The sequence below is a fragment of the Pituophis catenifer genome, unplaced genomic scaffold, assembly GCF_029215685.1.
Source record: "Pituophis catenifer annectens isolate HBS135680 unplaced genomic scaffold, rPitCat1.0.hap2 SCAF_3, whole genome shotgun sequence".
Lineage (NCBI taxonomy): Eukaryota > Metazoa > Chordata > Lepidosauria > Squamata > Colubridae > Pituophis > Pituophis catenifer.
The window spans coordinates 146,524,239-146,538,239 of record NW_027256883.1 but is presented as its reverse complement, the minus strand read 5'-3'; the positions used below and the strand labels follow the sequence as shown (position 1 = coordinate 146,538,239).

The 14,001-nt window shown below is 34.1% G+C and overlaps 1 protein-coding gene across 2 annotated transcripts in view; it reads left to right on the top strand.

Annotated features, from left to right (window-relative positions):
• Window positions 1-14,001, top strand: part of PDE4B (phosphodiesterase 4B) — a 234,649-nt gene that overhangs the window by 175,679 nt on the left and 44,969 nt on the right. For both annotated transcript variants that reach the window (XM_070939481.1, XM_070939482.1), the window contains 3 exons: window positions 16-52; window positions 2,589-2,659; window positions 4,403-4,452. In XM_070939481.1, the coding sequence (XP_070795582.1) occupies window positions 16-52; window positions 2,589-2,659; window positions 4,403-4,452 (158 nt within the window). The remainder of the gene's footprint in view (window positions 1-15; window positions 53-2,588; window positions 2,660-4,402; window positions 4,453-14,001) is intronic.

Below are 14,001 nucleotides of genomic sequence, written 5' to 3'. Positions count from 1 at the left end.
TTCATTTTTTATTAGACATGGAGATGACCTGATAGTGACACCATTTGCACAGGTATGTTCCAAATATTGTAATACAATTTCTAACACTAACAAGATTGGATGAAAACATTTGAGAACCAAACTGAAGGTGTAAATACTGTTTGTTTTTCACTTAGACAGGGCCTCAGGATCCCTACACTCATCACACCTGCCCACATTGTCCTTCTCAGTTCCCCTAGGCACATTAGACCTCAAAGTCTTTAAATTCTCCACTCGTTTTCTAAAACCCTTTCTGAAAACTTATCTGATAATCTGAACAGTTGTTTTATGCCTTTAACAGCAACTAATTCAGTTGTCAGATTATCTCATAATGTCACAAGGAAAGATCTGGTAAAAAGCATTCAAAATATTCAAAAAGACAACTTTCTTATGACCTCACAATAAAAGACCTGGACATTCCTATTTCAGTTCTGTATTTACTACAGATTAGCATTACATTTATTTTAGTGTAAATCGTTGCTTCCTTAATCTTGCCAGCTATGTTATGCTAAATTTACTTCCATTTTGCTGCTCACAGTATGCTTTTCCTCTAGAAGTACTGTACTAAAAGCCTAAATATGGCTTTTAAAATTTTATTTTATTTACTTATTTGTATCTTACCTTTATTGTTTTTACAAATAACTCAGGGCGGTGAACATAACCAACTCAACTTCTTCCTCTATTTTCCCCATAACAACAACTTTATGAAGTGAATTGGCCGAGAGAGGGACTGGCCCAAAGTCACCCAGCTGGCTTTCATGCCTAAGGTGGGACTAGAACTCACAGTCTTCCTGTATCTAGCCTGGTGCCTTAACCACTAAACCAAACTGGCCCTCTTTACCTCTTTAATGTGACTAACATTCCCAATAACAATGCACAATTTATAAATGCCAGACTTGGAAATAGAAAAACTAATTTATTTCAGAAGAAAAAAATACAAGCAATAGATTATATTTGTGATGTTGCCAAAGTAATTAAGTTTCTTTGCGTTTTGCGGCATTGCTACTTTTTTCAAGATTTCAGTAATTCCAGGGCCTATAGCCCTGTTTTAACTGTTAAGCTATTAACAACTTTTTATAGTCACACAATAAACTTTTATTCTCTTTTCCAGTTATTGTCTATTGTATACCTTCAAACTATTATTGATAATAAATAGACTGTAATTTTTTATTTTCAAACATATGAATATAAAACTCAATTAAATATGTATTATATAAATCTGGGCTGCAAAAAATCTATATGGACATTAAGCGGAAGCAAAGAATTAGAATTTTTATTATCTCTTTGCTGCCATCTGGTGATTTTCCAGATTTTTGCAACATATATCTAGTATTAGAGATATAGCAGTGGCCAAAATTGTGGAAACCTTTTGGGGAAAGTGTATTCTTGAAGTTTCATGGTTAATAACACTACTTTTTTTATAGTAGTACCATAAAATTATATATCAATGGAAATAATTTAATCAAGAATTTAATGCTTTTCAACCTTTGTTTGAGAAATAAAAGTGGCTTTTTTTGTCGAATTCTAGATTTTAGGCCAAATTCCTGCAGTCTGCGCCGAACAGTCCTTGCAGTCAACTTCACACTGCATTGCGCAATTTCATCTTGTATGCACCCAGATGATTTTCTTCTGTCACGTTGGCACAGTCTCTTAATTCTTCTATCATCACTTGCTGCTGTGCACCTTTTCCTGCCTTTACCAGTGTGGTTTTGTAGTGACTGAGTCTCCTTATACCTCTTCAAAAACTTAAAAATGCCACCTTTGCTTAAGTTTCCACCATTTTTTCTTCTAATTTTTTATAACTGTAGCCTTGTTCACTTAATAATACTATTTTACATCACTTTCTGGGTAACCAGTTAACTCTTTGCACCATTACTTTAATTTTATTAGGTTTTACAAGCTCACTAAATGAAAGAACACAAAAACCCCCAACCAACTTGATAGTAATCACATAACACACTGACAAATGTCCTCCTCTCAGCTTCAATACATGACATTAATAACTGAATCCTACTGTGATCTGATTGGCCAAAACAAGATGACACCTGATTGGCTCTCTAAACACTCATGCTCATTCGCTACAATCAGATGAAGGAAAGTTACCTGATATCAATCTGAGCAAGTTGTGCTTCCTTTTTCTGGTTATTTGGCTATAATTTTTCATCGAATACAGATAATTGAACAACCTTTGTTGCATTACATTCTTAACTAAATTATATTTCCATTGATAGATAATTTTATGGTACTGCTGCAAAAAAAAAGTTGTGTTATTAGCCATTAAACCTCAAAAATACACTTTCCCCAAAAGATTTCCACAATTTTGGCCACTACTGTATATGATGTGAGCTATAATATTGTTTAATCGATTAGAATAATATAAGTCCTTGTTATTTTATGGCTTTAAACATAATTTTAAAAGCTGAAACCAATTTGTTTTAATAAAAATATTTTTGCTTAATTCTCTTCAGACATTTGTGGGACTTCAAAGAACACCTGCATATTTATATAATTCTACATTTTGAGTTCTTCCAATGTATTATGTTATTCAGTGTACTCTTACATTTTAATAGGTCTTGGCAAGTTTGAGAAGTGTAAGAAATAATTTTACAATACTAACTAATCTGCAGGGAACGTCAAACAAGTAAGCTGCTTTTTTTCATTTTTATTTTTAATTAACTGTTGTAATCATACCTTAAGGTTGTAAAACTATGAATTATCTATTTAGAAGTACGTCCTGTTTAAAATCAGTGGAAGTTTCAATCCAAATATTGGTTGGATTGAAATACAAGCTAATCCCCAAAGCAGTTATTTGGAGTTTAGATTTGAATTGCAGAAACATAATTATGGCTTTGGTCTTCATGTAGGAATGTCAGTTTGGTTCATCTTGGTTTTTCATTTTTTCTATTGTTAGTTTATTCTATCTCTTAGGTGCAACAACTTCTGGTTTCTTTAAAATGACAAATTCTTAATGAAAAATCATATGTATATCATTCACATTTTTCCTAATATATTTATTGTGTTTAAGGTGTATTTTAAAAATAGATTTCTCCTAATATATTTTGTTTGTGTGTATGTCCTATTTTTGAAAATCACATTAAATTTAGTTTACCGTATTGGAATGAATTATGAAAAAAATTAAATTGTTCAATAATGACACCATTTGTACTGAAATTTTCACTATCTGTTAATTGGCAGATTTTGAAAATGTCCTGTCAATGTTCAAATATAACAGAAATTGTGGTACAGCATTTGGAGAAACCTGTTTAAGATTTACAGTTATCCTCATGTGACTGGACCCAATTTTACAGCATTTTTTGCAGCAGTTGTTAAATGAGCCACTGTGTTCATTAACCGAATCTGCAGTCATTAAGCAAATGCCACAGTTGTAAGTGCAAATTCATTCTTCTGAATGGGCATTTTCCCCAGAAAATTACAAATTGCAGTCACATGAAGGCAAAGTGGTTGCCAAGCACCTAAAATGTGGTCACGTGATTGGGGGGAAGTTGGGGCGATGGCCAGGAGTGCTTTACGGCCTGTAAAAGCACCTGTTCCAAGCCTGGCATAATTTTAAATGGAAGTATTTGTAAAATATTTATTACTTTTCATTGTCCATTGTTCAGATCCGTTATTTAGCTGTTTGGGTTACTTAATGTTTATTTGAGGAAACTAGGTTTTTCTTCCCTGTGGAATCTCATGAAGGCAAAATCAGAAGGATGATACTTACATGTTTAAAAGTATTATCATCAGTTTGTGTCGACTGATCAGAGTACTCTAATGCAGATGCACCCATGCTCTTCACATTTCTTCTCAGTCATGAGAACATGCAGTATGATTTCACTTTACATTCCTAAACAAGCAGTATGGAAGCCCTTGACACTGAATCTGGGTGACAGCTGCTTTTTGAGGCAAGCAGTTTGTAGGCATTGACTTGCCAGGTGGATAGGCCAATGTTTGAAGGTTCCTCCACATGAAAAGATGCACTTAGCTGTTTTAGACTGCATGCAGAAGCATTTCTCAACTTTAAGAGACGTGGACTTCAATTCCCAGAATTCCCCCATACTGTATTGCTGACTGTGGCTTTCCCGGAGTCAAAGTCCACACCTCTTAAAATTGCCAAAGTTGGGAAACATTAGCATGGATGGATCACCTCACTGGCAGCTGATGTTAAACTTACAAATGTTTACAAATTTGAAGGGAAGATACTATGTGGCGTATCCTCCATTCAAATTTGGGTTTAGCTGGCATCTCTAGCCTTCAGCTACCCATTACTCCTATAGAGTGAACCCTTAATCTATATTAATAGGGAGGAAAACTGCATTGTATTCACAGGCATCTCTGAATCCCAGTGCAGCCATATAATAAACTTCAATTCATTCCTCTACAGGAGGTCTCCAGCAGCAAGTCAGCTACCCATCTCCAAAGTAAACATTCAAGGTATGTGTTCTGTTGGGGGGCGGGGGAATATTGCTTTGTTCAATTACAGGGCCTGTCCTGTACATTTACAGCATCAAGCAGAGAGGTATCATTATGCATTTTTATAATGGATGTTTGCTGGTCGAGCATAGCTTACTCAAGCTGTTTTGTCATTAGTTGTGTTTTGCAGCACAACTGAGTAGCAGAGATGAGAAAGAACCTTTGTGAGGAGAACAGAAACAGATGGTATGCACACACAAAAAATGCCTAAAAGAAGAGTGGTATAGGGGCAGACAGGAAGAGGATGGAGGAAATGATTCATTGTTGAAATGCAAAGGGTTCACTGTTGAAGACTTTACAGTAAAGGGGACACAAAAAAACAATTGTGAGCAATCATTTCATTTAACAAAGGGATGGATTTCATTGCTCAATATGCTCTTTACAAAAACAGTATGCCTAACTATTAATGGTATGTGTCAACTGAAATGCAACAATTCTTCATGCATAAACATTCTAGGTCACTGCAACAATTCCATGAATAAATCTTCCCTTTTTTGGAAATAATTTTATTAAAGGTTATATTTACACATAGAACTAATACACGTTACATAGAATTGCATAAGAAAGAAGAAACCTTCCTAATCACCTCTTTATGCCATACCCATCCATTCTCTATATACAAATCTTTAAAATTTCTTCACTCCATCTTAATCAGAAAAAGTCAATTAAGGATGATAACATATTATTATTACAAATTACATTAATAAACCCACTTTGAATCTTTCCTTTTTCTATTTAAACAAATTTCTCCATCTCGTTTTTAAATAAACATTTTAAAACATTGTCATACAACCCTAATTTTAAAATGCATTAAACTTCATCAGAGATAAGATCTGATTTATTCTAACCCTAATCAAATAAACCAATTTTATCTTCTTTCCTTTTTTCTCCCAGCAATCTTTAATCCTCTCAAATAATATTTTAGTATCTGCTTTTTTTACAAGCCCTCTTCATCTTTTCTCCCAGACTTATTAAGACTTCTATCAACCCTTGTTGTAAATCCAATATAAAATGGTTATCTAGATCATATTTTCACTATTTGTCACAAAACTGTTAACAACTTCAATAAGTTCCTTTTGTAACTCCATTGGAAAGAAGTTATCCAAACTACACTTGTGGTTTAGTATTTTTGAGTGTTTTTTATCTATGGAGGTTCTCAGTCATCCAGGTCATGATTGTCCCAAAGGTGCTTTTTCAAGAGGCAACTGGACTTTCTATTTTTTCTTTGAAGACATTTCACTTCTCATTCAAGAAGCTTCTTCAGTTCTGTGTGTTTTGTAGTTGTTTGGTTTTTACATCAGTTAGTTTGGTTTTTACATCCAATATATCATATTTTTATATATCCTTTATTTCATCTTTTTCCTTGCAGGGTACCATTTTTTAAGTCACATTCATATCACTTTCAGTTTTATTCAATGGAGGTAGTTCTTTAAAGGCATAGTAAAGTTTTCCTATTATAGAAGATAACTTTAAAATTATTTTGGGTATGCATGCAATAATTACAAATTTCTCTTAAAGAAATCCACTGATCTATTTATCTCTTTATGCCCTCTAAAAACCAACCTTCAAAGTCATCTTATTACTTATTTTGTTTCCAGATGTAAATATAAAAAAGATTATCACAAGAAAGGATTGTTACAATTAATTTCAGAGTTCTGATCCAAATCCATCTGAACCCTTAATCCATTTAAAACTTTCTGAAATCTAGACTTATTATCCCTCTTTGGCTGTATATTCGGAAAATAAATTTTCAATATAAAAAATACCTTTGTTAAATGATTGTGGAAAAATTCACCTGGTGATCAAATTTGCAGTTTTGAAGGATAAAAAGAGCAATAGAAAAAAATAAAAATAAAATTCAACATGATTCTGAGGTTCAGCCAGAACTTTTAAGTTCTTAAAGGCTACATTGACAGCTGTGAGCTCAATGTAATCCTGTGACCTCTAGCTGCCTACAAGCCAACCACAAAAATGCAGTTTATGCCATCTACTCTCTCACACAGAGAGAGACGAAGACCACCTGTCTGGAGTACTTAAAGCTGATCTCAGTATGTCTCCTTACTCCAGAAAGATTTTAATAGTCAGAATCCAGCATTCAGCTGCTGTTTTTAGCTGTAATGTCTCCTACTGGCAATGGGATGTCAGTTATAATTCCTCACCAGAAGCAACTCCTGCAGACATAAATCTTCCTGAAATTCATGCTTAGCCTTATTTCTAAGCATGGTAGTACAACTGAGATTACTGGGAACACTGATTCAGATGTTTGCTCTCTAGAATAGAGGAATACAATGGGATCAAATATATTGCCACAATTTTTAAAAGTTTCCTTTTAACATTTGCAAAAGCGAATTCAAATTTTCTCCAATACCCCTTTGTTACTTTAAATAGGCCAATTTTCTGTTCAGTAGCGGCCCCTATCCACCACTGATGATCTCAGAAAGCTAGGCAAGATCATAACTGATCTATGCTTAGATGGGAAGTTGGAAAGTTTTTAGATGAAATTGAAAAGTTGAAAAAGCAAATTCTCTAATGTTGCCAATAAAATAACATGGATGTCGAATCAAATTAAATGAAGGTTTACTTTTTTAAGCATTTATTTCAATATTCCCAGGACTCGGAATAAGGTAACCATTCTGAGTTATCTTTCTTTAGCTGTATGATTGTTAACTCATATAATTTGATTATTTAGTTTTTTACTATATGACGCTGAATTATCTGTATCTATCTATCTATCTATCTATCTATCTATCTATCTATCTATCTATCTATCTCTATTTTTAAAATATTTATAAATTTATAAATATTTAGAAACTACCTATCTTTTATCCAGAGGGGCTCTGCCCTAGGTACAATGAAAATAGTAAAATGTTAAAAATATAACAACTGAATATAAAAAAATTAAAATTAGGGACAAGGATAATAAAATTTAAATTCTGTTGGAATTTGGAGAACATTGGTAACTAGGGCAATATATGTTTTTCATTGTAATAATAAAGCCAGATGGAACTAGAATATTAGATTTTTTTTTAAAAAAATGGTTTCCTCTATTACACAGATTTGGAAGAAAATAATATCCAAATTTAGTAAGCATAATTGATTTGGAAACAGTTGGCCACTAGAATGCCAGCCAGTATTCCTGACGTTCAGAAAGACAGCTTCCATTCTTTTTGAGAAATGGGTCATGTTTTCTTTATTTCATCTGCATTAAATAAGGACTAAAGTAAAATTAATTCTTAGCTCTATCATCAATGTGTTCTACTTCTTTTCATTATTTGTATAGTATTAAATGGATTTTTATTCAACAAAAGGCAGGTACCTTGTATCAAGAGTCACTTGATACAATTGAATCTTTGAGCAGATATATTCCATTTGAAGTGTATTCTATCAGCCTGCAATTTTGTTGTGAGGGTATAGTATTATTCTGAAATAAGCCTACCATATTTTGGCATTAGAAAATGTTGATCATTCTTCAAAGGTTATGCACTGTTTTTCTAAAATCTCAAATACTACCTGGGTTAGTCATTGGTATAGGTTATGCATATGAGTATTAGTATATCACTACTTCAAAAGTGCACAATTCAGTTTTCCTTCTGTAATGCTTCCTATTCTTTGGTTTTCTTTATTTTTAGAAGAATACAAATGGTCCTGTGCTTAATTGCAACATCAGTTTTCTTGCCCCTTTTTGTCTCTGCTTTCTTTTAAAGTGGAAACTAGTTTTCAGATATCTGCCCCAAACCCAACAAGATTTCTCTAGAAAATGTACGCTTGATCTAAACTACAGCAACAAATGATAAATTAGATGTTGGGAAATATTTAATTGACACCACCACTTAGATGACTCACTCTGTACAGAGAAAGGAGTAAATGAATTTGCTAACTAATGTGGTGGCAAAATTCCCTTTTCTTGTATGCTAGATTAGATGCCTTGAATCTTGCCAAGGCTTAAACAGACTTAATGTACCTATACAGGTTATAGACCACAGGTTATAGACTTATGATCACAATTGAACCCAAAATTTCTCTTGTTAAGTGAGACATCTGTTAAGTGAATTTTGCAGTTTTTATGACCTTTCTTTCAGTTGATAATTTAGCAACCCAGTTTTTAAGTGAATATGGCTGCTCCATTAACTTTGCTTATCAGAAGGTCACAAAAGGTGATCACATGATCTTGGGGCACAGCAACGGTCATAAATATGAACCACTTGCCAAGCATTTTTATGACATGAGCATGTGGATGCTGCAAAGGTTATAACCGAAAAACAGTCAAAAGTCTGTTTTTTCAGTGCCATTATAACCTTGAACTGTTGTAAATCGAGGAGTACCTGTATTATCCCTTTGTTTCTACACAGACACACACACCACATTTTAAAAATTATACCGGTACTTCAGAAATTAATAATTTATACCAATGAATTTTTCCCATACACTCTTTAGACTGTGGCTGTGATTGTAGGTTTCGATTCCTAATTCAGGAAGACTTAAGAATTTTGATCATTACAGAATAATTAGATTGGCATTAGATTTGGTATAGCTGAGGGAGATGGAAAACGAGCAAATATCATTTCTCTTTTAGGCTGCCATATTTCTTTTGCCACCCTTGTTCTATTAAGTTTAACTAGAAAATAGATCTTGGTCTAAATTATTTTGAAGAAAACTTCTGAGTAAGTGTAAATCAAGCTGCAGTTAGTCAAAATATTGAATAACAGTGATGATGAGTCTTTAGTTTATATTCAGCCTTCCAGGAGTTTGTGGTGTTCAGATCACTCTTTCCTCTACTTTTTCTCCCAAAGTGGTGTAAATTGGAGTGAGAGTGACTGGCCCACAGTCACCCAGTGAGTTTCCATGGTTGAAGGTGGACTTCTTGGTCCTTAACAACTCCACCAAATTGGCATAATTAATATGCCAATAACAGAAGCAATGTTATGCCTAACTGAACAGTACACATTGATTCAATGTCAATGCAACCTGAGTGATGCTTGAACATAAAAGAACAAGTTGTAATAAGTGATCTTTTAAAATATTTCTCTAGTTATAATAATAAGATTTAGTCCCAACATGAAATGTAAAGACAAAAGTAATCATCATATGCTGCTTAAGTAGCAGTTTCAGTATTTGGCATACATTATATCTTACCTATTATATCTTATTAGCTCAATGTGAATTATTGTTCTTAAGTCTTATTATTTTAAGAATAATATACTTTTTTACTAATTTGAAACATGATCCTTTATTGTGTGCACATTTATCCAGTATAGAGATTGAAATATATTTTGATGTAATATATGGAATGTGGTTTCCCATTTCTTAGTAACAAGGCTTGTGCTCCATTTACTACACTATTATATTTTGATTCATAGCACTGACACAGTAAATTAATGTATTCATTCTGCGATCATTTTCTTTGCTTTAAAAATCTGATTTAGTTTCTGTAAGGAGACATGCAAAACTCCTAAAATTAAAATAGAAAAATATGCAACAGATTTCATTCAACATTTTCAGTGTAAGTTAAGGGAATATATCTGATTCTAAGAGTCAATTTAGCATGGTAAATAAATGGCATTCAGTCAGCACTATCTTAAACAATTATCTAGAATTACCGGTACTTTTGCCCACAGAGAACTTCTGACATTGAAGGACTACATTTTTAGAGTTGAAAAGACTTCACTTTCACTGTCTTTTATGAGACTGAGCCCTTTATGTTACATTAATATTATGGGCACCATTTTGTCACTGTGGGCTATGAGAAATTTGGCTTTCTTGTCTATACATTGAAATTGAGTTTGAAGCCAACCTACAACCTTTTCCACTGCTACACCAGTTGCTGAACTAAATTTTCTTGAAGCATCTATTCAGTCTTATTGTAACATAGTGTACTTGCTTCATCCTTAAACCTACAAGAGTACAAAACTATTACATATACAGACGGGGGAGGGGGGGCGCATACACACACACACACACACACACACACACACACACACACTTCTAGTAATACATCCTGTGTTTTTTTTTTTAAACTGCTGAAATTGTTCCCTTTTATTTTGTTTCAATTACAGACCATAGGAAAATACAGAAATGTGTTCATTAATTTAAAAGGTTCTTGTGGGATAATAAAGGAAAGTATTGTACAAATAAACAAATAGAGTGTTGGAACACGAATTCTGCAATTGCATAATAAACAGTATTCAAGTGGAGTACTGTGTGCTGTTAAGTTGAGCTGAGGTTAAGAAGGCCAGGTTGAAACCCTTATAGTATTTCTTTGTGAATGGCTTCTCTGAATGACATCCAGCTGTTATCTCTCAATAAAGTTGTTAAGAGATTAGGGGTTGGGGGATAAAATGGAATAGAAGATGCCCGTGTCTATGCGCGTGTGTGTCTTTTCACATCCGGATGTATTTATTAACCCAGTTTGTTGAACTGATACATTTTGAAATTCAAAACAGGATGAAGTATTACACTCTTCCACAGGAGATTCTTCTGAAGGTAGCTTTAAAAACAAACAAAATATTACACATTTATGAAAACAAAAACATTTCTTGGTAGTGAATTATGTTTTACATTCAAATGGCATCAACCCAGAAGTCTTAGAAAGTGGCAAATCACTTGCATGAATATTGTCATGAAAACTGCATCATTTGAAGGCATCTTCACCTTATTGTAGATAAAACAATAACTTTATTTTTATTTTTAAGAGAGAGAATCCAGTATTAGCTAGAAACTGAATCACAACTTTGGATAACAAGCTACCCAAAAAAAGTGTTATTTACCCTATTATTTATAGAAAACCAACATTGAAAGGATATATTTGATTTTAGATAAAATAGAAGAAGACTTTGAAAAGTTGGTTATTAGGAAAATTTGGGAGTAGGCAGACAGGAAAGAAGTGCCATGGTGGGACATAAGCAGTAGTGTCAATTGAAGGGAAGGATGTTTTAGTAGATTAAAGGCAGATAGGAAATGCCTTCAGGTTTGGATTGTATGTGCTGACTGAAAATAGTTTAGAAACTTTGGGGTTGCAACTATCTTACTTACATCTTGAAACTAAGCATTTTCTGTTCTGGGTATATTCTGACATGTTTTGTCTCACTTTACCATTATTTAAGTTCTTTGAATGACTTTACATGAAAAATATGTATAGATTCATGTTTTAGATCATTGTGTTTTTGTGTACGAATTACCCAAAAAGTGAATTGTTAGATTATCAATTAGCTACCATAATTATTCATTCAGACTCTGTAAGGCATTCTCAAGATTGTCCCAAAGGTGCTTATTTCAAGAGGCAACTGGACTTTCTGGTTTTTCTTTGAAGACATTTCACTTCTCATCTAAGAAGCTTCTTCAGCTTTGACTGGATGATGGGAAATGGAAAGATTTATACTCCTTGCAGACAGCTGGACATTTGCATTCTTTTAGCATGTCATTAAGGTCATCTGGAGGTTTATCTGCGTCATCAGAGTCACCCATGTGGTGCAAATTGGTGTGAAGCCTTCTTGGAACTGTTGAAAGGACTGTGTTGTAGATTGGAGATAGATGATGTTGTCTCCCTCCCCCTCTGTTGCGAGAGGGCTATTCAATTTCGACATAGATGGCCTCTTTAACCCCAACCATGACCTGGATGACTGAGAATCTCCATAGACATTTTCAAAATTGCTATGAGATGTATAGCTTTGGCACTAAACCTCCTATTTACAATAGATAGATTAAATAAATTAACCATGAGACACTAGTACCATTGCCCATAATCTCATGAAAACCCTGAAAATTTTCTGACCTGGCTCAGGGAGTAAGTACTTGTGTTTCCCCAAAAATAAGATATTTTTTTTGAACCCTGAAACAAGTACTTGGCCTTATTGCCATGTGCTCAAAAGCCCAATTGGGCTTATTTTTAGGGGATGCCTTATTTTGGGGGAAACAGGGTAATAATGCTTTATGTAGATAAATTGTGGTACTTCCACATAAGCAATTTATTTGGTTTTGGAATATGGTCAGAAGCTGTTTTATCTCACGACATCTCTCACAGTTTTGAGAGCTGCTTTTCTTTGTATTGCATTAACTATTTTCTCATTGGTGGAGAGTCATCTGCTTTCATCTGCCTCCTGGATTGGAACAGTCAGTCTTGTCTCTTAGCAAGATTCAGCATCCTATTCCTGAATTATTTAGAATTTCACTTACCTCTCTACCATTTCAGCACCTTAGCAATATGAAAGTCTGATTACTAGTATCGAGGAGAAAAACTGATTGCAAAATTGCCAGCATGTTATGATTTCACTTTCACAACTAACCATGAATTTGAAAAGCAACATAGGGATGGTGGTTTGATTGTTGGGATAGCTTTGCAGAATTTCAATCATTTCGTTCATTTTCTTTTTTTTTACAACAAGCTTCTCTGTTTGTTTTTTTCAGAGTATCAGTGAAATATACACAAAGGCATGTTCTGAAAAATGTGGGTTGGTGATTGCTAGCAATTTATTTCTTTTTTGGTGTTATGGAAAGAGAGAGAATTCAGGGTTGCTGTCAAAAGTGCTTTACAGGGTATGGGGGAATGAAAACATTGGAAGTATGGAAGTGTTCTTGGTCCTGTCAATACCATTATCAATAAAGGGCTGCCAAACACCTTTCAGCAATCACTAGAAAAGGAAGCCAACCCAGATGGGAATTCCAGGGTGCAGATTTTTGCTTTGTAGGTTTAGCATATGGTTAAAAACTAATTGGGCCATTAGTATAGAATTCCTGTGGCTACTAATGAAATCAGGTTTAAACCCTTGCATCTTTTTTTAAAAAAATTAGTTTATTTTATTTAGTTTGTCAAACATGTACGAGAAAACAGATTCTAAGTATAAACATGAACATGAACACAAGAAATGAATATGAATAAATGGGGACAGTAGGACAGGGACAGTAGGCACACTGGTGCCCTTATGCCCGCCCCCTTACAGACCTCTTAGGAATGGGGTGAGGTCCACAGTAGACAGTTTATGGTTGAAGTTTGAGGAGTTTGAAGATGTAACCACAGAATCAAGTAGTGCATTCCAGGCATTGACCACTCTGTTGCTGAAGTCGTATTTTCTGCAATCAAGTTTGGAGCAATTTACCTTGAGTTTATATCTATTGTTTGCCTGTGTATTATTGCGGTTGAAGCTGAAGTAGTCATTGACAGGTAGGACGTTGTAGCAGACAATTTTGTATACTACGCTTAGGTCAGACCGAAGTTGGTTTTCTGGTGTCATGCTCAGGTTTTACTTCTGATCTTGCTAGAACTAATTCTCACAAAGACTTTTGCTTTTCATGCACAATGATGTCATGAGATATACACCAAATCCTTTCAGGCAGTTGTTTAGATGCAAGTACATCTTTCAGTGCTAGTCAAGTCTCAAATCACATGATGAGCTTTCAGGTCAATGTGAGCAAATCAAATCAATGTGAGTGTATTTCACATTCAGAGGGACAAAGAAGAGCTCTGTATACACCACCTCTGTTTTTTTAAACTGTGAGCTCTTCATGTGTTAATGTGGA